Genomic DNA, 24427 nt, shown 5'->3' with positions numbered 1-24427 from the left:
GCTGAAATATCGGGATGCCCTGTGTGCCCTGTACCTCGTGAGGTGATTTGGGGGTGCAACAGGCTGCCACACAGAGATGCTGTCCCCCTGGGTCCCAGGCCACATGCAGAGGCTATGCTCCTCCACCCCCACCCCCCCTCACCCCACAGGTGTGGACGTCCGCTGCTCCCGACTCTTGGATGTACTGCAGAATGGCCACGGAACAGCTTTTAATGTGGAGGGCAAGGCTCTGCTGAGGGGACACGTTCTCTGTTCTGGGCACGAGTTGAGAGCCATGAGCAGGTTTGCCCTCCTGCCTCGCAGGGGCCTGGGCCCTCCCTCCTGGCCTGCTGGCACCGCGGGTTCAGGCCGGGGCCTGGAAGCCAAGGCATTTGCCCAGTAGCACTAGGTTTAGACATCTGGAAGCTTGCCGAAGGGATAGTCCTTGTGGTTCGCAGCCCTGGAAACAGAGCACCCATCAGAGGGGAGGGACTGGGAGGAACCCCCATAACATGGCAGGCACCGCTGACCCCTGTGTGTAGGCTCAGGGCTGGGCTTCACCGGGTGCTGCCTGCAAAAGGGGGGCTCAAGTCCCCGGGTGCATCCCACTTCGCCACCCCTGCCGGGAGGACACGGCTTACGCGGGGAAGGTGGCCAGGCGGAGATTCTGGTTCAGGAGCAGGAGGGCCGTCATGTCCTCCTCGGACAGCTCAAAGTCGAACACCTGCGACCAGAACAGGGGTGCTCACCACACCTGCAGCCTCCAGAGCAGCCAACCCTCCAGGGTCCTGGTGGGTCCAGTCAGGAGCCTCAGAAGGAGGGGTGCAGGGTGTGTCTGTGTCCGTGTGTGTGTGTGTGTGTGTGTGTGTGTGTGTGTGTGTGCTCTGCAAGGAGTGAGGGCACAGAGTGGGACCACTCCTGCTGCTTCACCCCCAGCACACACAGATGCCACCCACCACACATACACACACCACACACATACAACACAGACACACCACACATTCACACACACACACAGACACCACACAGAGACACCACACATACTACACACCACACATACACACACACAACACTTACACTCACACATACCACACACAGAGACACTACATACCACGCACACATACATCACACACTCACACACAGACACACATACACCATACACACACTGCACTCACGCAGACACTACATACCACACATACACACAACACACACACACCACACACAACATACACAGAGACACCATACACACACACTACACTCACCACACACTCACACATACAGATACCACACACAAACACATACACCACACACACACACACACACACACACACACACACACACACACACACACACACACACATCTTAGGGAGACACCAGGCTAGGGAGTCCCAGCCTTGAACAATGTCCCCGAGGCACTGAGTTCTGTGAGTTCTTCTAAACCTGCACCCTGAGAGCCCTCTCTGCGCCTCTAACACACCTGACAGACGACCCTGGCTGGCTCCTCCCGACAGCTTTCCAAGTGGGAGGAGTTGAGCTGACATGGTGGGGAACACTGTGGAGGGGGGCAGTGATTCCACCTGTTTCCCCAGCTCTACCTGCGAGAGACCCTTGGCCCCCAAAGTCAGGCAGAGGTCAGGGGGCTCAGAGTCCATGGGAACTGTGATTGGAGGGCAGTTATGGGGCTTTCTGGAAGGTTCCTCCAAGTCAAGGTCTGGTGGCGGGAGGCTGCCTCTTATAAGCCAGGATGGTGCCACTGTACTCTAGTCCGGGGTTCTTGTGGGAGGCCTAGGCTGCCCCCGTCAGCCACCTGAGAACAAGGACACCTACCTGGAAGTTCTCCACAATCCGCTTGGGGGTGACAGACTTGGGGATGACCACCACACCCCTCTGGATCTGGAAGCGGATCATAATCTGCGGAGAAAGACAGTGTCATCACCTCAGCGCCAGGGAGGGCATACGGAGCCTGGCTCCCCCACCCCAGGAAGGGGCCAGTGGGAGTTCACTGCGGACCCTCCTCCCAAAGACCCATGGAAACCCGGTGGCCTGGACAGGCCCACTGTCTTTTCTTTACTGCCGTGGCTGACCCAGGAGCCTTCCTGAGATGTCGCTGTGTGTCAAGACACGGGAGTCCACCTGTCCCTGCAGCTGGCAGCCTGGTAATACCACACTGAGTGGCCAGAGCACCACAGCCATGGAAAGTTCTAGTCTGTGCTGGGGAAGGCGGGCGGGGGGGTGTCCCCACCCACCTGTGCTGCAGACTTTTTGTACTTTTCCGCGATGTCCTGGATCACTGGGTCCTCCCTCATGTCCATCCCATCACTAGAGAGAGGGGACATAGGGATGGAGAAGGGCCAAGGCCACATGTGATGGTCCCCAACTCCAGACATGCCTTTCCCCAGCAACCACCCCTCTCCCCCGCTATTTCATCAGCGTCACACTCAGTGCAGGGAAAGTGACTGACACCCACAGCAGGTCCCCTCAAGTCCAGCCACCTCGAGTGGACTCAGCTGGGTGTCCTGGGGTCAAAGCCTGAGCGAGGCTGGACTCTGGGAGATGTCGTGTGGAGGCTCTATTCCCCAGAGATGGCGAGGGCCTGCCACGCTCCGGCCTCACGTGGGGTGTCCCTTCATCTGTCAGTGTCCCTCCCGCCTCCAGTTGTTGGGTAGTATGCCACCTCCCCCTGGCTTCTTCTTAACCATATGCCTATATAGGGATTTACTGATCCAAAGCTTTGGTCTATTTACATAAATCACTTTTACATAAAACACTCCAGGGCATTGGTGGTTCAGTGATAGGATTCTCGCCTGTTCCGCCCCCTCCTTGTCACACTCTGATTTTCACCAGTCACTTTTCTCTCCACCCTCTCTATATCACATCCTGTTTCCACCCTACTTGGAGAGTATAAAAACAGCTGCTCTTCTGATTAAAGACACTTGGAAATTGCTTTCTGGCTCCGAGAGTTCCAGAGTGTATCTCCTGCGGAAGTTGGTGCAGCACGAGTTCCTGATCCCTCTCCCACACAGCAGCCTAGATCAGCTCCAGTTGAGTTCTCTCCAACCCAGAGAGCAATAGCTCGGGAAGAAGTACCCTCAGGCTATCCCGGCACCAGTGACTTCTCGGGAAGGGCTGGGGGTGCTGTTGGCCCCTTCTGCAGGGCCCCCACCTCTGCCTGGCACCCTCTGCCTGAGCCTTCCAATAGCTGAGAGTCCATAGTGGGGTGGCACTGCACCCAGGGCGTTCCTACCTGTAGCCGCCCAGGGGCCGGTAAGCGGTCACCACCACACCCCGGGACTGGCAGAACTTGATCAGCGGCTCCTGCGTCAGGTACGGGTGGCATTCGATCTGCCAGGGGAAGCTGGGCTCAGCAGAGGCGGGGCCTGGGGGACCTTGGCTGTGCTCTCCACACCTGAAGGGTAGGGTGAGTGGGTGGGTGGGGTGGCTGTGTGTCCCCCAGCAGCTCACCTGGTTGGTCTGGGGCATGATTTTCAGGTTGGGCTTATCCAAAAGCCTCTCGAGCTGCTCCTGGTTGAAGTTGGACACCCCGATAGCCCTCACGAGCCCCTCCAGCACCAGGCTCTCCATAGCCTGCAGACATAGGGCAGATGGGGGGAGGGCTCTGCATATTTCTCACCCTCTCCCCTTGAACCCAAGCAGAGCTGTGGATCTCCACGGCCTCCGAGAGGTTTCCCTAGGTGCTGGAGAGGTGACCCTTGAAGAAGCCTCTTATTTATTTATTTTTAATTTTTATTTATAAAAAGGAAACACTGACAAAAACCATAGGATAAGAGGGGAACAACGCCACACAATTCCCACCACCAGAACTCCATATCCCATCCCCTCCTCCGATAGCTTTCCTAGTCTTTATCCCTCTGGGAGCATGGACCCAGGGACTTTGTGGGTTGCAGAAGGTGGAAGGTCCGGCTTCTGTAATTGCTTCCCCACTGAACATGGGCGTTGGCAGGTCGATCCATACTCCCAGCCTGTCTCTCTCTTTCCCTAGTGGGACTGGGTTCTGGGGAAGCAGGGCTCCAGGACACATTGGTGGGGTTGTCTTCCCAGGGTTGTTACCAGCCATCTCTATCAGGAACAACACAACAGACCCCTTTGTGGGCCCCCATAGCACCTTGCCGTCAGCATGGATCAACAATGGTAGAGAATGTTCCATCCTCCTAAGGGAGGCTGGACAACATACTCTATGCTCCACCTGAGGAAGATGGGTCCTGAAATTGGAGCAGCTTGGAACGTTCCTACTCATGACCACAGAATGTGAGCTCAGATCTGCAAGGATGCAGATGTCACACAGGTTCCTAAGCTGAATATGGGCCCCAGATCAGATCAGATCGATGGGGTTTACAGTCAACAATATTTATACACCTTTCCCATATTAGGAAGCTACTCTCTTCCCTGATCCAGCTTTCTGGTCCTTTTCCCAGCCGTGACATCATCTCCCCAGACAATAACTTGGATCCACCTGCATATCAGAGGTTAGGCTCAGAAGAAGTTTCTGATCCCAGACTTCCTGCTACTTGTTATTTGAAATCCTCCTGATTGTTGCTTTTTACATCTATGTTTGCAAGACAGATGTTTGTCTGCCAGGTACATTCCCTTGACTAATTATACCATGAGGCCTGTTTTTCAGGCTCTGCCCCTTACTACAAGATTCCTACTCTAGAGCAAAGTCTGGGTGTCACAGAAATACTGCCCACAGGTAAGTAGAGAGGCACTGCCCCATGAGATCACCCATAACTCTGATGTCTGGCAGCCAGGGTCTGGGCAGGGAAGAGTCCTTGCTACCTTCATGGGTCTGGTGGCCACTAGTGACCAAGCCAAGTGGTTGGTCACTGCCTGGAGGCTGCACTGCGCTTGGACACTGACAGAGGACAGTGACAGCGACAAAAAAGGGCCAGGGCTGGGCCTGTGGGCAGCCTCTCTGCTGCCTCATTCACCGGTTCACATGAGGGAGAAGCAGGGACTCTATGTGCTCTTCCTGCCAGTGACCGGAATCTCGCTTTCTGCACGCAGAGAGCTCAGGCTGACGTCTCCGCCTTCTTAGGCTTCAAACCCCACCACTCATGGGACCAGCAGGAACCTGCCACCTTTAGAGCCACGCACCCTCTACCACATGGCTTCCCTTCTAACCATGTGGCTTTTCTCCCCAAACTCAGGAACATTCATCTGCGTCTCTCTCACATTCATCCTGAGGCCTCACATAGCCAAGTTCTTATGACAGAACTCAGAGACAGTGCCGCCCACACATCCAGAGAGTCTGACACCCAGCAATGGGCTCTAAAGATACTTAATGCCTTTCTGAGTTTCCCTGTGGCATGTGTGATGGTTTTAATCCAACAGTAAACACTGAGGAAAAGGAAGGGTGGTCTCAATGGCTTGTCCCTAGCCACAAGTTCCAGAAAGTGGACTTGACGAAGCCAAGGGAAGGAGGGTCTGTGCGGCCTGTGAGGTTCTGGGGTTCACTCCTGGTCCCTGGAGACAGGTGGGCCTGGGAGGTAGCTTACCTCCCATGTGTCCAGGTAGTCTGTGTCGCTGGGGATCACCATGCCGTTGCGGTCCAGGGGCAGGTCCCAGTCCTCGGACTGTGAGAGGCAGCAGAAAAGGAGCTTACCGGGGGAGGGCGGGTGCTTTTGCTGAGGAGACCGGAGAAGCAAGACAACGGAGCCTGGAGCCTGGGCTGGGACAGGGGGAGGCTGGCCGAGGGCCTGCAGCTCTGAGCTCCTCAACAGGCCCAAAGACCCTGAACCCTGGCCAGTCACCAGAAATCATGGGGCAGCTGCAGCTGCAGTGAGGAAGGGGCTCCCTGTGTCTGAATTCCAACCTCCTCCCGTCCCAGTCAGATCTCAGCAGCCCGGTGTGGTCAGTGGGAATGAAGCTGGGAGAGGCGAGAACCACGTGCACAGAGGCAGGGAAATGGCTCACTGGGGAGCACATACCTCACTGTGTGTGAAGCCCTGGGTTCAAGCCCCAGCACCACTGTGGACGCACCAGGGGGGCTCCATGGCTAGTGGGATGGTGCTATGCTGTCTCTCCTCTCTTATCTCTCCATCTCTCCCTCACTCCTATCTCTGCAAATAAAGAGAGAAAGAGAGAGAAGGAAGGAAGGAAGAAGGGAAAGAAAGAAGGAAGAGAAAGAGAGAGAGAGAGAATAAGGAAGGAAAGAAAAAGAAAGGAGGAAAGAAAGAAAGAAAACTGGGCCAGGGAGGGTGTTCAGTTGTGGGACTGTGCACATACAGAAAAAAAAGAAAGAAAGAGGGAGAAAGGAAGGAAGGAAGAAAGGAGGAGAGGAAGAAAGGAAGAAGGAAGTAAAGAAAGAAACAAAGGAAGTTAGAAAGGAAATGAATGAGAAAGGAAGGAAGAAAACTGAGCCAGGGAGGGTGTCCAGCTTAGGGGCTGCACTGAAGCCCCGGCACCACAATAAAAACACCGAGGGAGGCAGAGAGGAAGACGCTGGCTGCAGCCTGAGGGTCTCACCAGGCCCTGATGCGGCAGGTACAGGCTCCGCGTGCACAGTGCTTATTTTATGACACGTGCACTCTCTGGTACACTCTGTGCCGGTGGCGGGCCCCGCACAGCAGAAGGCACCCCACCCCACCCCACATGCACTACCTTGAAGCCCATGGGCCAGTGCATTAGATAGAGGTCCAGGTAGTCCAGCTTCAGGGCCCTGAGACTTCTGATGCAGGCTGACTTCACCAAGGACTTCTTGTGGCTGGTGCACCAGAGCTGCGGAGACGACCAGGGTGAGGCTGGCACCACTGGCACGGAGCCCGGTCCACACCACCCACCCAGCACGTGCAGTCGCGAGGACACCAGGATTTGCTCCGGGATGGGCTCCTCTGGCCAGACTGACCAGAGGGAAGCGGGAGCTCTGCGAGGCACGTGGCAGGGCGCCACCTGGTGGTGAGTGAGCCTCACTGCCAGGCGTGAGTCTGGATTCCCCCCACTCCTGCTCAGCTTGCTCTTCCTTGGCAAGGGATTCCCCTCCGGCTGCTGTTCTGCTTTATGCTCCTGACCCTACTTCAGTATTAACTGTGACTGTGGGTCATCCAGAGACCCCGCCAGAGCAGGAGAGAAAACAACAACAACAAAAAGAATCAAGAACGGCGAGGGGATGAAAAGATGTGAATGGAACAGATAAACTGTGTGGCAAAGAAAAAAAAAAAAAAAGACCGGGAGTCAGGCGGTAGCGCAGCGGAGTCGCAAAGCGCAAGGACCGGCATAAGGATCCCGGTTCGAGCCCCCAGCTCCCCACCTGCGGGGGAGTCGCTTCACAGGCGGTGAAGCAGGTCTGCAGGTGTCTGTCTTTCTCTCCCCCTCTCTGTCTTCCCCTGCTCTCTCCATTTCTCTCTGTCCTATCCAACAACCATGACAATAATAACAACCATAACTGCAACAATAAAAAACAACAAGGGCAACAAAAGGGAATAAATATTTTTTAAAAAAAGGGAAAAAAAAAGAACAAAATTCTCGAAGTAATGCATTCTTCACCTAGGGCTTTCTCAGGCTATTTCTACCTTGCCACGGTCACTAGGAAAGGAATGTTTTCAGTGTGTGTGTGTGTGTGCATGCATGTGTGTGTGTGTGTGTCTGTCTGTCTGATAAACCCAGGGGGCCAGCTGCAGACGGAAAAATCAAGAACAGACAAGAAATGTCCTTGGAGGAAGGTCTCTGATGCCCGGCACAGCAACCTCCATATTGAACCCACCCACCATGGGCACCAGAGAGATGATCTGACAGCTGCAGGCCCTTGTCCTCATAGCACGGGGCCCTTCTTCCTCAGCCCTCACCCCCCACTTTCCTTTCCCACAGGACCCTAAAACTCCAGTCTGAGAGCAAGATGGCTGTGAAGCTCTGAGCCCACCATCTTTTCAGGTAGCTAGTACCTGAAATGAACCTGCTTTCCTCTCCCCCAGCTTTGTCTCTCGTGTGCTGGCTTTCCAGTGCAAACACTGAGCCACGGAGCTCAGAGGCACTTTCAGCAGCTCCAAGGTCCCTCCCACAGACCACAGATCTTGTATATGTGGACGGACAGTGCTCTTGACTCACGGACCTCTAGCAGCTGCTCTGTCCAGGGAAAGGCATGAGTTCTGCAGAAGATTCCGCCTATGAGACCCAGCCATCTTCCATGATCCAGGCCACTGTCTCGCCAGCTTTCTCTCTCCACTGCAGCTCAACAGTCCTGGGGCAGCAAGCTCCTCCCAGGCCCCTGAACCCACCCTGCTGCCACTGCTCAGTGGTCTCCTCCGTTAGTGGCACCTACCCAGCCCTCGACCTCCCAGATCCCGCCAGGTTCATAAGGTTGCAGGCTTATGGCGGCTCTGGATACGGGAAACCAGGACCCTGGTAACTGTCCCCAGGGTAGGTCTCTGAGCTTGTTAGCAGGGTGAGGGCCTGGACCCGCTCCCCTGTAGAACCAGACACACCTTGCTGACCACAAACAGGTCCTCACGCTTCACGCTGCCTTCCCTGAGCTTGCTCTGAAGGCCAGTGCCCACCTCGCTCTCATTGTGGTAGTAGAAGGCGCAGTCGAAGTGCCGATAGCCCGTGTCGATAGCCACCTTGACGGCCTGGGTCACTTCCCCTGGGGTCGCCTGCAGTCGGAATGGGACGAGGCAGCGGTCAGCCCCACGCACCCAGAGTCCCTCCTTTCACTCCAGGATGGAGAGCTTGTGTATAAAAAAAGCACTGACTCACTGCAGCCTGAGATTAGGGGGAGTCAGACTCAGAAAGAAGTTGCAGATCCTTCAAGTTTCACCTCACTCATTTGGGGGAAAATCCTACACTCTCAGTATTCCTGAGCTCCGGAAGAACCAGAGTGAGATGCTGAACTGTCCGAGTGAGCTAAGGAGTCAACAAGAGAGGGTTAATAACTAAATGACCGATGGGCTCACGCTCTACCCACAAACACCCCCAAGTCTAAGTGCAAAGGAGAAGAGGTGTGAACTCTTACCGAGAATAAGCAACCCGCGGGGATGGGTCAGCTGCCCACATGCAGAGGAGACGGATGGACTCTATCGGGAGGGTGGAGGCTGGAGAAGTGTGTGCACCCCCTCACCCCCACACTGGCTGCTGCAGTCGGCATGGGGCCTGGGACTGGGGTGTGAAGGGGAGGGGAGAGAAGCACTGGGAAGGCTCCTACAGTGGGAATTCCCAAGCAGCGACACCCCTGCCCCCAACTTCCCACCCCCCCACACAGACTGTCAGTGCAATGACTTTCAGGACTGAGGACTATGAACTGAGTTGCCACTGTAGCTGTGAGAAACAACCACCAAGAAAGTGGAAGGGAAGAAAGCATAGATGAATGACATCCAGTCAAGAGAAGGACAAGGAGGGCCAGGGAGATAGCAAAGCTGTTTGTGCAATAGACTTTCATTCCCAAGGCTCAGAGGCCGCAGGTTCAATCCCTAGTATCGCCATATGCCAGAAGTGACCAGTGCTCTGGCTTAAAATAAACAGACTCTAGAGAGAGCAACAAAGATCTGAAAAGTCTCAGTGAAGTGCACACTCTGGCAGAATTGAGAAGATGAATTTCTGAGGAATCATGCTAACAGAAATCACTAAAAGCAGGTAGGATAGAGGCTTGAAGTGATATGGTTGGTAACTATACACAGACAATACTGGGAAAGGGAAATGAACTGGAAAAAGCCCCTAGAAAAATATTATAAAAGTTTGTCATCTACCCAGGGCAGTGTATTCTGTGACAGTCTGTGGTGTTCCTCTACTTAGGCTTTGCACGGACCACGGGAGGGTGGGGATGGTGCATCCAATCTCATGCACCGCGAGTCCAACAACGAGCGAGACAGTAACAGGTGTTCACTGGGTGTTGACAAGTGGATGGAAGAGTTAAAGCACGTCAGCAGGTTCATTCTAGCTCAAGTGTAACTCCCCATGTGGCTTTGTGAGTGTCTCTGTATCAAGCACTGGAGTAGAAAATACAGCCCAGCTGGAAGGCTTCTGAGTTAGTGCCGTGTCTCCCACCAGTGACAGGAAGCAAAGGTGTGCAAAGCAGAGAGCGGTCCAAAGTGTCTCCTCTAGCAGGCCTCCCGGGAGAAGGTTCAGAGTCTCTTTCTAGAACAGGTGGGGCGTGCCAGCATTTTCTTATCAGTTTGATGCCAGCGTCCATCCAGCTGGCTGCTGTCCTAACCTCAGGGGACTGGCCATCCCTCTGCTTGGTCCAGCGCTACAGCTTCCTGGCCTGGCTCAAACATCCTTTCTGAGTAGCTCTGAGGAGGCGATCTCCACATGAAATGCCCTGGGGACAGAGATCAGATCTGAGGAGGCTGAGTGGTGGTGCACCAGGTAAGTGCGTATATTATGACCAGGTGTAAAGACACAGGTGTGAGTCCCTGCTCCCTGTCTGCAAGGAGGAAGTTTCACAAGTGATAGAGCAGGTCTGCAGGTGTCTTTCTCTCTCCTTCTCTCCCTCCTCCTCTTCTCACTTAATTTCTCTCTGTTCTATCCAATAAAATTGAAAGGAAAAAAAAAGGGGGAGAAGGCCTCTGGGAGTGGTAGGTTCATAGTGCTGGTACCAAGCCCTAGCGATAAGCCTGGTGGTATAAAGAAATACACACACACACACACACACACACACACACACACACATAGACATTATCGGTAGAGGGTAAATAGCATAATGGTTATGCAAACAGACTCTTGTGCCTGAGGTTCCAAAGTCCCAGGTTCAAAGTCTCAGGCACCACCAATATACGCGGATATCTTCGCCCACCCTGTTCAACGCTTGACGTCTCGTCACCCAATCTGGTCCCCTACGCCTACACTGAACTTCTCTGTTCCAGTCTCTTGGAAACAGAGCTGGCAGTCAGCTGAGGTCAAGAACAAACACCTCATCACAGACCCCTGTGAGCGTCAACCCGGCTTTGACCTAGCACGTCATGATTGGGCCCTCCTCAATCGCTATCGAACAGACCATGGCCGGTGCGCCGTTATGTTCCACCGCTGGGGAGCCAGAGACGACCCGAACTGCCCCTGCGGCTACAGACAGACTATGACCCACATAGTCAACGACTGCCACCTCTCCAGATTCAAAGGAGGTCTCGAAACTTGACATCAGGCTCAACCTGATGCTGTTGACTGGCTACGGAAGAAGGGCAAACGCTAGAAGAAGAAGGCACCCCCATAAGCCAGAGCTGAGCTGAGCAGTGTTCTGGTAAAAAATAATAATAATAATTAAATAAATAGACGTGGTAGCTAAACCTTCCATATTTCAAACACAGGCGGGGGCCTTGGTTGGTAGAGCTTCCAGCTGGCCGGTTGTGGGTGACCCCATGGCGCTCCTGCTGGGTGTCCTGGGATGGGGATGGGGTGGGGGGGGGTGCTGAGCAGAGTCCCCACAGATGCCCCGGCGAGTGTCTGGGGCAGGCCTGCCAACAGGTGTGCCCTCCCTCACCAGGTGGGCATCCCGCACGGTGACTGGGACGTGTCTCCTGTGTCCCAGCGACTCCGTGCAGGTGACTGGACAGGTGTTGCTCCCAGAGCCATCGGGCAGCTGTCCTCACAGGTGCCACCGTCTAGGTTTCCTCGCCAGTGTCTGAGTAGGTGACCTCGCAGGTGTCCACCTCCTTTGCCCCCCCCCCCGTAAGTGACCAGGCAGGTGTGTGCGGGTGTCACCGTCCAGGTGTCCCCAAGGGTGGACGGCGGGGCGGGACTTTACCCGGTAAAAAGTCCTCCCTTTTACTCATTTTTTTTTAAGAGAGCCTCACCTTCCAGGTGCCCAGCCCCACGGCAGGTATCTCCTTCATGTCGGGGAGCTTCAGCTAGGACCCCGCGACTCCCCAGGGACGCCACTTCGGAAGAAACTTGGACTGAGCGAACCCGGGGTTGCTTGACACTCTGATTGGCTGGGGGAGTTGTCGGTGGACATAGCGATTGGCTGGCAGTGCTGTCGGTGAACTTCGCGATTGGCTGTTGGTTAGTAATCCCGCCCCTGTGACCAGAGGGGCGTGCTCTAGGGAGTGTTGTGCGCATGCGCCCAGCGCGCGCGGGGGGGCCCGAGGCTGGTCCAGGTCTGACTCACGGTCTCCTAGCAACGCAGCGATGACGGCAGCAGGATGAGGGAGATGTGGAGAGATGCGCAAAGCAGAGGGCAGAAATGATCCCTGAGTCCCGCCCAGGGCTCATGGGATGAGAGTGGTCTCCGCCCGTGGGACAAAGCCTGGACCAAAGTGAGGGTCCCACAGGCTCACAGAGGGGCTAGTGGACTGCATCAGTGACCTGCAGCCTCCCAGTCCTAGCAAAATGCTTTTGACCCCGGAAGTAGCAGGCAACCTAGGGACCTAGGAACTGAGGGCCGGGGTCATGCCAGAGCCGGAAGTGCCGAGATGGAGCTTGGCCACCAAGGCTCAGATCTTCCCTGAGGTCTCTCTTGTTCCCCTGTGAAGTCCCAGTTCTTGGTTCCTGAAGCCAAGTAGCAAAAAAGAAAGGAAGAAAGGAAGAAAGAAGGAAAGACAAGAAAGAAAGAAAGAAGCTTAACACTTCTGTTTAGAGCTATAGGAACCACAGGCTCTTGAATACACCCCAGGGAAGCATTTGGGGGTAATTAGGAAAGTGAACTTTGTACCCTGTGGTAACAGGGAAGCCAAGAACATTCTAAGATATCCCAGCTGCCTTAGAGACCCTCGTCAATGGGGCTAGACTGCTTCACGGTTAGGAAAGTGACTTTGACCTCACAGCAGAGATCCCACTACGAGGAAGCAGTTTGGGAAGAGAAGGCAGAGCCCAGCACCACCCCTCCCTCCAGACTAAGGCTCTGTTCAAGCAACACCAGGTTCTATCATACATGCCATTTCTCCAAAGCACTACAAGTGTTTTAAATGCATGTATAAATTGCATGGTGAACTTAAACCAGATCCACAACTATACCATGCATATATATTAACCAGATGCAGTATACTCCTAGATACAGAGTTGACATTTTCAAGTGCTTTCTATAGTCTATTGCATTGAGAGAAAATTTGAAAGACAATTTTATTAGTAAAAGTTGAGATAAAGTTGAAGTAGAAATATCATTCAAAAGTGTTTAAGTGTTGAACAAGGCATGAAAACATATTGGTCAGTGTTAAGTCATGTAGGGGCGGGGTGGTAGTTCAGCTTGGTAAGCACACATAGTAAGAGTGTTAAGAGATGTTGACACACAGTTTTGGTAGGGACTTAGGTGATGTTCTTTGTCTCCAATAGTGACTAAAGCAGGAAAGTGAGCACCAGTTCTGCAGCTTATGCTTATCTGTCAGGGGAAGTTAGAGGAAGAGAAGCAGCCCTGGTCAGTGGAGTCAGGGTGATAGCTCACCAGTAAAGCCTTTTTTTTTTTTTTGGCAAGATGGAAGTCCTCAGGTTCAAATCTCATGGAAGAAAGAGGGAAACTTTTAATATTTAAAATGCTTTAGACACATGGAGAAATGATATAGTCATCTTTTAAATGCCAATTCACAGCTGTACTGTGCATATTTTAAAACCAAATTCACTTTACGTCTCCCCAAATTAGTCTTGTAACTTTAAGCCCTTTCTAGATTCTGCTGCCTTGACAGTAAATTTGAAGGACTGTTCTACCAGTGCAAGTCCAGATAAAAATCAAATTACAGTGGAAAGACATTTACAATTTCTTGAGCATGTTGACCAAGGTGTGAAAACATATGCGTCCTTGTGTTATGAGCAGAACAGCAGAGAAGCCAGTTCACAGCGATCTCCATTCCTGCAGAGGATCCAGGTGTAGCTCTTCTGGGGATCTCTGGACTCTGTGTCCCAGGAGACTCCTCTAGGCCTGAGCCTCTTCTGAGCTCATTACCCAGTCACTGGAGCAGTTTGAACTGGGGACTCAGCTTTTTTCAGTTTGTTAGTCAAAACCCTCTCTTTTTTTCCCCTCCAGGGTTATTGCTGGGGCTCAGTGCCTGCACTATGAATCCACTGCTCCTGGAAGCCAATTTCCCTCCTTTTGTTGCCCTTGTTATTTTATCGTTGTGGTTATGATGATTGTCATTGATGTCATTGTTGTTGGATAGGACAGAGAAAAATGGAGAGAGGAGGGGAAGACAGAGATGGGGAGAGAAAGACAGACACCTGCAGACCTCCTTCACTGCCTGTGAAGTGACCCTCTTGCAGGTAGGGAGCCCGGAGCTTGAACCAGGATCCTTATGCCAGTCCTTGCACTTCGTACCATGTGTGCTTAACCCGCTGCGCTACCGCCCAACCCCCCTCTCTTAGTTCTTTATAATGGAGAGAAGGAGGAAAGGGAAAGAGAGATGGAGCATAGAATAAAGCAAGCTGGACAGAAGTGAGATGTTTGTGAATCACTTTGCAAATACCACCCTTTTATCTGTAGCATTCTTGGAGGTCGATGACTGACGGGAGTTCACCTCAGCTAGAGGGGTCACACATGTATGTGTGTAGGTGAGGTTGGGTGGGAGGAGTCCTTGGGAACCTCTGTAGGTCTGTCTGCCACCCAGGTCGAGATGAGTCATTGGGCCTGACTACATCGATGGGAAGCCCTTGGAAGGTTCTATACCAGAGAAGGACAATGTCTGAATTTCATTTCATTTCCCTCCTCCCATGGGATGAACTAGGCTGAGAGGGGAAGTGACTGTCACTACATTCCAGTGCAGACCCCAGGTCTGGATGAGAGCCCCCCTCTCTGATGTCCCTCCGTCTCCACGTCTGTACACTGACCACCCTTGTGACTCCTGGTTGGTCTTCAATGTGTCTGAGGGTGTCTCCAAGAGGGTTATTCTAGAATGCTGTCCATTGTGCAGTTGGGAATCTGGGGGATGAAATGGGCCACAGGAGTCAGGAGCCAGTCACACCTGGAATCCAGACTAATGGGCGGGGGCTGGGAGGAGGGTCACTGGCCTTAGCAGCTCTTGGGGACACAACACATTCAAACTCCTCTGTCTCAAGAGGACTGTCTTCTAATTTTATTTTAACTCTTTTTTTTAAATTAAAAAGACTTTTCTGTTAAAATTTATATTGAATACATTTTCTTAAACTCACAATTTGTAGCCTATTACTACATATTGGGTAGTCATAAAAGTCACGGCAATTTTTGCATAGAAAAACTACGTCATGGCTTTTCCAACAACCCAATAGAATGGGCTTCCCTTCCTCTTGGAAATAGGCTTATTAGGGATGACCATTTAGGTAAAATAGGGAAACAAGTGTGTGGTCATCTGCTCAGGCTGAGCAGACACACCTGGAGAGTTGGCCTTTGTCTTAGGTTCTACTGCCATCTAGCGGTCACAGACAGAGCTGCGGCGGGTGAGGGTTTGACAACACTGATAGCGCCCAGGTGTGCGACTCTGCCCCCAATTTTGGAGATTTGAAAAACCTGGAAACCCTCGTGCTGCTTCCTCGTTTTAATTTTGCAGCACAGAAGCATCCTAATTATACACACCTGTGAGATTCCAGATATATGGCTGAATTGTGGCATCTCTCAGTAAATGATCCTATGGTGATTTTCTGTAATTTTTTTTTTTTTTTTACATATATAGTAACCTTATTTCTTTAAAAGATTTATTTTATTTTATTTATTCCCTTTTGTTGCTCTTTTTTGTTGTAGTTATTGTTGTTGTCGGTGTTAGATAGAAATGGAGAGAGGAGGGGAAGATAGAGAGGGGTAGAGGAAGACAAGAGAGGGGGAGAGAAAGACAGACACCTGCAGACCTGCTTCACCGCCAGTGAAGTGACTCCCCTGCAGGTGGGGAGCCGGGGGCTTGAACCTGGATCCTTATGTCGGTCCTTGCGCTTTGCGCCATGTGCGCTTAACCCGCTGTGCTAGCGCCCGACTCCCGTAACCTTATTTCTTACAGAAGGTAAACACAAGTGAAAATAACACGAGACACCATTCGGTGTACTCACTTGGCTTCCTACTGTAGGTAACTCCTTTCTATGCTGTGTGTTTATTCTCGAGGACCCCACCCCACAGGTGTGAAGTATATACCGGATTACTCAGATTTCATAAGGAAATAAAACAATCATTAGGAAAGCTGAGGCAAATTGCGATACATGGTGAAGACTTGAAAAACGACTTGGCTTCAGGTTTGTCTGATAGTTGCAGGGGAAATCAATCTTTTTTTTTAATTTTGAGTTGACTTTTAAATTGGCTGATCAGAACAAGTTGGTAGCATTTTAATATACTATTTTTAAAAAGCAATCTGTGTATTATTTATTTTTGTATGTCAACTTCAAAGACCTAGGTTTTTCTTTAAAGAAGCAGGCTTCACAATTTCAGAAAAAGGTTGTCTTCTTAGCTTTAATTATTTTTTTCAGTTATTGGTGGAATTGCCTCGCAGAAATGACTGCTTAGTGTCCTTTTTATTTTATGGTAGATAACAAATTCACGCTATTGGGCCAAGCCAGTGTGCTCTGAGAAGCACGGTGTTGAGAATTCAGATGATAGTTCCAAAATGATTAATGTGACATGTATTTTAACTGGTACAGAGGATCCCCAAACTTAGTTTAAAAAAAGCCTTCGTAGGGGCTCGGGCGGTACGCAGCGGGTTAAGTGCACGTGCTGCAAAGCGCAAGGACCGGCGTGAGGATCCCGGTTTGAGCCCCCAGCTCCCCACCTGCAGGGGAGTCGCTTCACAGGCGGTGAAGCAGGTCTGCAGGTGTCTGTCTTTCTCTCCCCCTCTCTGTCTTCCCTTCCTCTCTCCATTTCTCTCTGTCCTATCCGACAACGAACAATATCAATAATAACAATAATAACTACAACAAGGCTACAGCAACAAGGGCAACAAATGGAGGAAAAAATGGTCTCCAGAAGTGGATTCATGCTGCAGGCACTGAGCCCCAGCAATAACCCTGGAGGTAAAAAAAAAAAATCTATATCTATCTATCTATCTATCTATCTATCATACAGAGAGGGGAGTCGGGCTGTAGCGCAGCGGGTTAAGCGCACGTGGCGCAAAGCACAAGGACCGGCATAAGGATCCCGGTTTGAACCCCGGCTCCCCACCTGCAGGGGAGTCGCTTCACAGGCGGTGAAGCAGGTCTGCAGGTGTCTGTCTTTCTCTCCCCCTCTCTGTCTTCCCCTCCTCTCTCCATTTCTCTCTGTCCTATCCAACAACGACATTAACAACAATAACTACAACAACAATAAAAACCAACAAGGGCAACACAAAGAAAATTAATATTTTTTAAAAATGTTAAAAAAAAAAGTCTTCGTCTCTAATGAATGCCAGGTGATCAAACGGAGAGGCGGGACTAAAAAACAACACGGGGAAAAATACAAGGTGAACCTTTAATCAGCTATGGCCTATTGCAGCAAACCTAACGGAGGACGGGGACCAGGTGTCCTACGGTGGAGGAAGACGACAAGCCGGTGGAGTGCGCGCCATGTTGATACCTATCGCAGGGGCGCCGGAGGCTGCACAGGCACAGCTGGCCACGATGGCCCCAGCAACGGGTCACCAACCAGCGTCCCTTCCCTAAAACAGTTTCACTGGCAACCCCGGGAGCCTTGGTGACCAGCTGCAGGTCGGGTCGTTTGCCACTAAGCGGGGAGCATTACTGGAACCAGCGCCACGAGGCCTGCGAGGAGAGGTAAGGGCAGCTCTGCCATTCTGCACGTGGGCACAGACACAGGCGTGCGGACAGCCAGAGTCTCACAGGCAAGCCTCGGGGTCCGGACAGGCTGGCTGGGAACCTGAGTCCAGCCACGTCCCTCCCGGAAGCGCCGCATACCGGCTCCGGTAAGCCGCGCACCCAACCAGGGGCGGCCCATTTGGGCTTTTCCCGCCGGATCGCATCCTCCTCCAGCAGCTGCCGTCCTTCCTGGCGGGAGTCTTTTCACTTCCTACTTCCGCCTCAAGCCCCGCCCTCTCAACGCACGCTCCGGAAGCACCTCGGTGGACTCACTTCGTCGGCTAGAGCGCCGCCAAGCCCGCGACCGGAAGTGAGTCCTCGCCGAGACCGGAAGTGAGTCCTCGCCGCGGCTCTGGTTTCCGGTCGTCACCGCGCGCCTTCCGTCCGGTGCCTGGGAAGCCCACCCACCCCCTCCGGGGCCGCCCGCCGCTTCCCGCCGCTTCCCGCCAACATGTTCAAGAAGTTCGACGAGAAGGAGGACGTGTCTCACTGCGTGCAGCTGAAGACGTCGGTGATCAAGGGCATCCGCAGCCAGCTGGCCGCTCAGTTCCCGGGCGCCGCGCCCTGGCTGGGCCGCATCCTGCCGCGCCGCGAGCCCGTCCGCCTGCTGCGCTGTCACGAGCACGTGGAGATCCTGGCGGCGGGCGGCGAGCTGCTCTTCTTTCGCCGGCGCGACGGGCCCTTCTACCCGACGCTGCGCCTGCTGCACAAGTTCCCGTGCCTGCTGCCGCAGCAGCAGGTGGACAAGGGCGCCATCAAGTTCGTGCTGAGCGGCGCGCACGTCATGTGCCCCGGCCTGACCTCGCCCGGCGCCCGCCTGCTGCCCGCCGCGGCCGACACGGTGGTGGCGCTCATGGCCGAGGGCAAGCGGCACGCGCTGTGCGTGGGCGTCATGAAGATGTCGGCCGACGACATCGAGCGCGTCAACAGGGGCGTGGGCATCGAGAACGTGCACCACCTCAACGACGGGCTGTGGCACATGAAGGCCTGCAAGTGACCCCGGTCCCGGCCCGGCCCCGCCAAGCCCGTGACACCCACACCGGGGCCGCCTCCGGGGGTGGGGGGGACCACGTGCAGCGCGGGGCTCGCGGCGCCCCCCGCGGGATGAAGTTCGTGGGTTCGAGACCCACCCCACCCGCCCCAGTGAGACCTGACGGCTGAGCGGTGCATGGTGGGAACAGAGCTATGGTGTCTTTCTCCTCCTCTTTTTTTTAAAAAAGTATTTATTTATTGATTTTTTAAAAAGTATTTATTGATTGATTTTTTAAAAGTATTTATTGATTGATTTTTAAAAAGTATTTATTGATTGTTTTTTTGTTTTTTTAAAATTTTAACCAGAGCCCTGCTCAGCGCCGGCTTATGGTGGTGCGGGGGAGTTGAACCTGGAGAGTCTGTTCGCAGAACCATGATGCTGTCTATCCCCCCCCCCCCCACCGCCTCTCGAGTGGGTAGGATGCAGGCAAACCCGGCCGGCCTCCCTCGCAGGTGCTGTGCGGGTAGAGTGCAGGCCTGACCAGGCCCGGCGCCCCGGACTGACACCCGGACCTTGTGTGGAAGCTCAGTGGGCAGCGCCGAGGGGATGGCGGGCGGGGGTGGGGCGCGGCGGTGTCAACTGAGCAGGAGCCACAGGAGCCGCCGGCACCTTACTCCCCAGTGTTGGCGTTTGATGAGGCTCCGGCCCCTCCGGTTACTGAACCGCAAGTGACATTCAGAGTGCAGCGAGACCGGCCCTGCGATGTGGGTTGTCGGCAGTCAACAACTCTTTGGTTTCTCTAGGTGTGCTTGGAAACTTTTAAAATTCTGCTTCATTTAGTATTTTCTTCTTTTTCAAATATTCGTTTATGTATTCCCTTTTGTTGCCCTTGTTGTTTGGCTGTTGGAGTTATTGTTGTTATTGATGTCGTCGTTGTTGGATAGGACAGAGAGACATGGAGAGAGGAGGGGAAGACAGAGGGGGAGAGAAAGACAGACACCTGCAGACCTGCTTCACCGCCTGTGAAGCGACTCCCCTGCAGGTGGGGAGCCGGGGGCTCGAACTGGGATCCTTATGCCGGTCCTTGTGCTTTGTGCCACGTGTGCTGAACCCACTGCGCCACCGCCCGACTCCCGGTTTAGTATTTTCAAGGCAGTCTTAATTGTTACTAGACCCTAGACAGTTTTTTTTAATTTTATCTGTTGGATAGAGACAAATTGAGGGGGTGGTGAGATAGGGAGAGAGAGAGAGAGACAGCTGCGGCTCTGCTTCACTTTGGAGGCACAGTGAATGGCGTGGGGCAGAGTCGCGTGGGGAGAAGCTGGGTGGGGGGCGCTCAGGAAGGGCCCCAGTGGCCATAGCCACGCCTCGGGCACATCTCAGTGGGGCAGCCGGTGGGAGCGCCTGGGATGGTGGAGAGATGCCCACGTGTCCGTTTGTCTTGCCCGTCTTAAAAGGAATAGGGGAAAACAAGCTTTCTATGTCAGGAGCATGTGGGTGGGGAAAAGCTGGGGGCTGGGGGGGAAGAAAGCGCCCACTCTTGAACTCTTGGCATTTCTGGGAAAAGGCTGAAGAAAAGAAGCTGGAGTTATTGCTGTAGGGACAGGGCACCTGCAGGGCGTTCACAGTGGGCATTTTGGGTTGTTCACCTGTTCCCCCCTTTCCCTTGTGGGCAGAGATCTGCTCACACCTTTTGCAGCTGAATCGGGAGCACCTGGTTAGGCTAGGCCGTCCCGTCCTGTCCAGTCCCGTCCCCGGGGCTCTGCTTCCTTATGAGGGCGACTCATTTGAATGGGCATGGGATGTAAGGCCTGGTAGATCACCTCTGTTAAGGAGCCCATGGGAACGGTGATCTCTTTCTCTCCCCGCTTTATTTTTCTTTTTCTACCTATGGCAGTGCATGGAGCACGTGTTGGGAAGGACTGGGGAGTGTCAGGATTTCTGGGCAAAGTCTTCAGACTCTCAGCGATGCAGAGCAACAGTCTCCTTGACGTGGGCATTGTCCTGTGTGAACTAGCTCGACACACACACCCCTCACCTCAATAAGCCAGAGTCACCATGGTAAAATTGAAGATGAGAAGAAAGCGTTGGGAGGGCCCGGGCGGCGGCACACCTGTTTAAGCTCACCTACTACCATGTGCAAGGACCCTGGCTGGAGCCCTCACTCTCCACCTGCAGGGCAGAAGCTTCACAAGCGGTGAAGCACGTCTGCAGGTATCTTTCTCCCTCTCTGTCTCCCCTCCCCCTCTCAATTTCTCCCTGTTCTGTCAAATAAAAACAGGAAGAGGCGGGGGCTGGAAAAGATGGCCGCCAGGAACAGTGGATGTGTGTGTAGTGCTGGCACTGAGCCCCAGCAGTAACCTTGTTGGCAATGAAACAAACAGAAAAAGAAGCCGTGATGCTCTGGACCTGTGAACTGGTGATCAGTCAGTTTGGGGGATCCTGTGTAATGGTAGCACCCCGACCAACCATCTCCTCCAGACGTGAAAGAGGACCTGCTGAGTCTGCTGACCCTGCTGCTTCCAGTTCTCCCGGCTCAGCACGTGACCCCCTAGCCACCGTTGCTTCCTGGCTCACCTGGCCTTCGCGGGCACAGTGTACCCCGCTGAGCCAGTACCATGGAAAGCCTGTTGGAACCGGGGTGGGGGGGGGATGTCGTATAAACTTCTGGCAGAGTTGGGTGTCTGTATGTGGATTTGTCTCTGGAAGTTTAATGTGATCTGTGAGCCCACAGGGTGTTGGAGAGCACTGTCTCTGACTCACTGCTAATATCCACTCCCAAGGATGCTGGGTAAGGAGTCCTAGGGAGCTTACCCCAAGAATCCTCCCCTTTCCAGTGCTGTTTAATACAGAATAGTGGCCAAGTGCTGAATCCTTAGGCTAGGAGCAAGGAGTAAAAATACCAGTTACTGCCGGCTGTCTTCTAGGGACCCCAGGGGAAAGCGAGCTTAAAGAGTTTCACCTCCACACGTGTGCATGTACACCTCTATCTTAAACCTGGATGGATATGGGGCAGCTGTCTGTCCGGAGGGTCAGCATGTTTCTGAATGAGAACTCGCCCAAGTGGAGATGTTAAAAAAAAGAAGAATCCACGAATGCCTTCCTGCCAAATGTGGGAAAGACGTGTGAGCAGCGGAGCAGAGGCACGGCACGCAAGTGCACTTTGACTTTTGTGGATTGGGGTTTTTCAGGAGAAGCTAAGAGGGAGAGAGAGCCAGAGGCTCATCTTCGGGACCTGTTAGTCTTTTAATGGTAAGCATCTTAAAGATAACAAGTTGAGGTTTTCAAGTACAGGATCATTGAGGATTAGTGATAACATACTGTCTGTAGTTTTCCTATGCACTCACTCATTCTTTTAAAAACCACAGAGCCCCACCCTACTAGGGAAAGAGAGAGGCAGGCTGGGAGTATGGACCGACCAGTCAACGCCCATGTTGAGCGGGGAAGCAATTACAGGAGCCAGACCTTCCACCTTCTGCATCCCACAATGACCCTGGGTCCACGCTCCCAGAGGGATAGAGAATGGGAAAGCTATCGGGAGGGGATGGGATATGGAGTTCTGGTGGTGGGAATTGTGTGGAGTTGTACCCCTCCTATCCTACGGTTTTGTTAATGTCTCCCCCTTTTAAATAAATTAATTAAAAAAAAAAACCTGAAGTAAACCCTGGGTCCCTAGTCCTTTCATGTCATCTTCAGGCGATGACCCCCAGGAGAATGTGGCATCTCGACAAAGTGTGGTCGTGGTCGCAGTTCAGCAGAGCTAAATTCAGGACATAATTACTTAAACAGTTCTGTTGGGTCACCATATTTTTGAAAGAGGAAATTCCGAGGTTTTGCAAAGCACATCTGCATTACAGAGGAAACATTTTCTAAGCAGGAGAAGGCTTTTCTGACTAAAATACCGCATTTTCAGTCACATGTTTGGGGGTGACTTATTCAAAGCCTGTTTCTCTGGTCAGGATGATTTAGATGTGTGCGGGGAACAAATTCTGGGGAAGTCAGGAGCTCAGCTAAACAACCGGAAAACCGAGTGCAGGAACAAAGGATCTCCTCAGAGCCAGCTAGTGGCTTTCTGAAGCGAAGTGTATTTCTGGTGTGTTAAGGAATTGACCTGAAAAAGACTGGACCCTTCAACTCCATGCAAAGGGCAGCTTCTCTGCTGGTTCACAGCCTCAGGAGCTGCATGTATGAAATTTGAAATTTATCCTTCAGATGTCTGGGAGTTGGGGGTGGGGGGAGATGCACCAACAGGAAACAGCAGGCCCCTCCCTCTTGGTAGCTGTTGGCTTCTCCTAAATCATTACGTTTGTGCTTCGGCTGCCTGAAAGATGAGCAGGTCTCTGCCCTGCCTGCCAGAATCTGAAGAGATTAGGGGCTGGGCGGTAGCTCACTGGATGTCCTACCGTGCACAACAGGCAGGTTCAAATCCCGCACAAGGGAACACCACAGCAGCAGGGGAAGCTCCGTGGATGCTGGAGCAGAGCTGTGGCTTCTCTCTTGTGTCCTGCTCTTTCTCTGTCTCAATATGAAATAAAAATCATGTAAAATTGGCCCTGGGGGGCCAGTGGAATTGCGTAGTGAGAGGCCCTGGTGCCAAAAAAAGAAAAAAAAAACACTTTAAGATTTTATACAGCGGTTTTCATGAGATTCAGCTGTGTGTTCAGCTGGTCTCAACAACACATTCATCGCTGCTGTCTGAAGGGGCCTCCTTGGCAAGAGTGGGGAACCGCTGTGCATCCCAAGGACGGGAGAAGACAGAACCTCAGGGGGCTAAGGGTCCAGCAGTCTGGCCAGTTGGCAGCTATGTCCTCTCAACCCCTCCAATAGCTTCCAGTGGCCCCTTTGATCTGTGTAGCCCGCTGATAATTATTTCTGTAATCTTACAGTTCTTTATCACTATACTAATAAATTATTATTATTTAACCAGAGCCCAGCTCAGCTCTGATTTATGGTGGTGCTGGGGCTTGACCTTGGGAACCTCAGAGCCTCAAGCCTTGGATGTCTTTTTGCATAACCACTATGCTACCTCCCTAGCCCTTACCATTATCAGTTTTTATTGCCACCATGGTTGTCACTAGGTCTTGGATGAATCCACTGCTCCCCATGACCGTTTTTGCCTCTTTTTCTTTTATTTGGTAGGACAGAGAGAAACTGAGATGGGAGGAAAATGGAGAGAAGAAAAACACCTTCAGCTCTATTGGGGAATGGGGACTTGAACCTGGGTCCTTGTGCATGGTAATGTGTGCACTCTACCAGGTGTGCTATCACCCGGCCCAATCTTAGAATTCTTAAATGGAATTGATGTCAGTTCTGTTGTGTTTGCGGTTTATCTCTGATTTACATCTAAGAGCTACAGCGGTGTACAAAAAAAAGAAAAAAAAGTCCAAGAGAGAAAGAGGGACACACATACATTGACTATTAGGTCTCACATGTGGAATCTTAAAAAAAGATCATATTGGGGGTTGGGCAGTTTAGCGCACATGACACAAAGCACAAGGACTGGTGTCAGGATCCCGGTTTGGGCCCCCCGGCTCCCCACCTGCAGGGGAGTCGCTTCACAGGTGGTGAAGCAGGTCTGCAGGTGTCTGTCTTTCCTCTCTGTCTTCCCCTCCTTTCTCCATTTCTCTCAGTCCTATCCAACAATGATGACTGTTGTTAAAATTCGGAGGCTCTAGCTGGCCGGGCTAGCTTCACGGGCGGGTAACAGAGACTCGAGGACACACGGCTGGGCAGGGAAGCTGTATTTCTTTATTCAGGAACAACGATTCATAAACTAACCCAAACTAATCACCAAACAGAACTCTCCTGCCCCCTTCCCCCGCAGCGGAGCCAAGAACTCTCAAACTCTGTCACTCTGGAACTCTGTCGGGGTTC

At 52.7% G+C, this 24427-nt stretch overlaps 2 protein-coding genes across 11 annotated transcripts; one reads left to right on the top strand and one right to left on the bottom strand.

Moving 5' to 3' along the window:
* Positions 1-192: 192 nt before the first annotated feature.
* Positions 193-11835, bottom strand: AKR1E2 (aldo-keto reductase family 1 member E2). Of its 9 annotated transcripts, none has more exons than XM_060192404.1 (10): positions 11712-11835; positions 8415-8582; positions 6598-6714; positions 5493-5621; positions 3442-3564; positions 3224-3321; positions 2226-2298; positions 1807-1890; positions 621-703; positions 193-439 (listed from the first exon to the last, which is right to left on the bottom strand). In XM_060192404.1, the coding sequence occupies exons 1-10, from the start codon at positions 11748-11750 to the stop codon at positions 391-393; spliced, it is 963 nt and encodes a 320-aa protein (XP_060048387.1). In that variant the 5' UTR covers positions 11751-11835; the 3' UTR covers positions 193-390. The 9 variants fall into 9 exon arrangements, with proteins under 9 accessions (XP_060048387.1, XP_007526665.1, XP_060048388.1 ...); XM_007526603.3 differs by having other exon boundaries at positions 5493-5570; positions 11712-11780; XM_060192405.1 differs by having other exon boundaries at positions 8487-8582; positions 11712-11765.
* Positions 11836-17228: 5393 nt separating this feature from the next.
* On the top strand, positions 17229-23479 carry LOC103116662 (malignant T-cell-amplified sequence 1-like). Of its 2 annotated transcripts, none has more exons than XM_060192388.1 (2): positions 17229-18573; positions 20451-23479. In XM_060192388.1, the coding sequence occupies exons 1-2, from the start codon at positions 18032-18034 to the stop codon at positions 20542-20544; spliced, it is 636 nt and encodes a 211-aa protein (XP_060048371.1). In that variant the 5' UTR covers positions 17229-18031; the 3' UTR covers positions 20545-23479. The 2 variants fall into 2 exon arrangements, 1 of the variants encoding a protein (XP_060048371.1); XR_009550280.1 differs by lacking the exon at positions 17229-18573 and adding an exon at positions 18626-18693 and having other exon boundaries at positions 20451-20554.
* Positions 23480-24427: the final 948 nt, after the last annotated feature.

The sequence above is a fragment of the Erinaceus europaeus genome, chromosome 6 (assembly GCF_950295315.1).
Source record: "Erinaceus europaeus chromosome 6, mEriEur2.1, whole genome shotgun sequence".
In the NCBI taxonomy this organism is placed as follows: domain Eukaryota; kingdom Metazoa; phylum Chordata; class Mammalia; order Eulipotyphla; family Erinaceidae; genus Erinaceus; species Erinaceus europaeus.
Note: the sequence above shows the minus strand (reverse complement) of the source record. Positions and strands in the feature narration are given on the sequence as shown.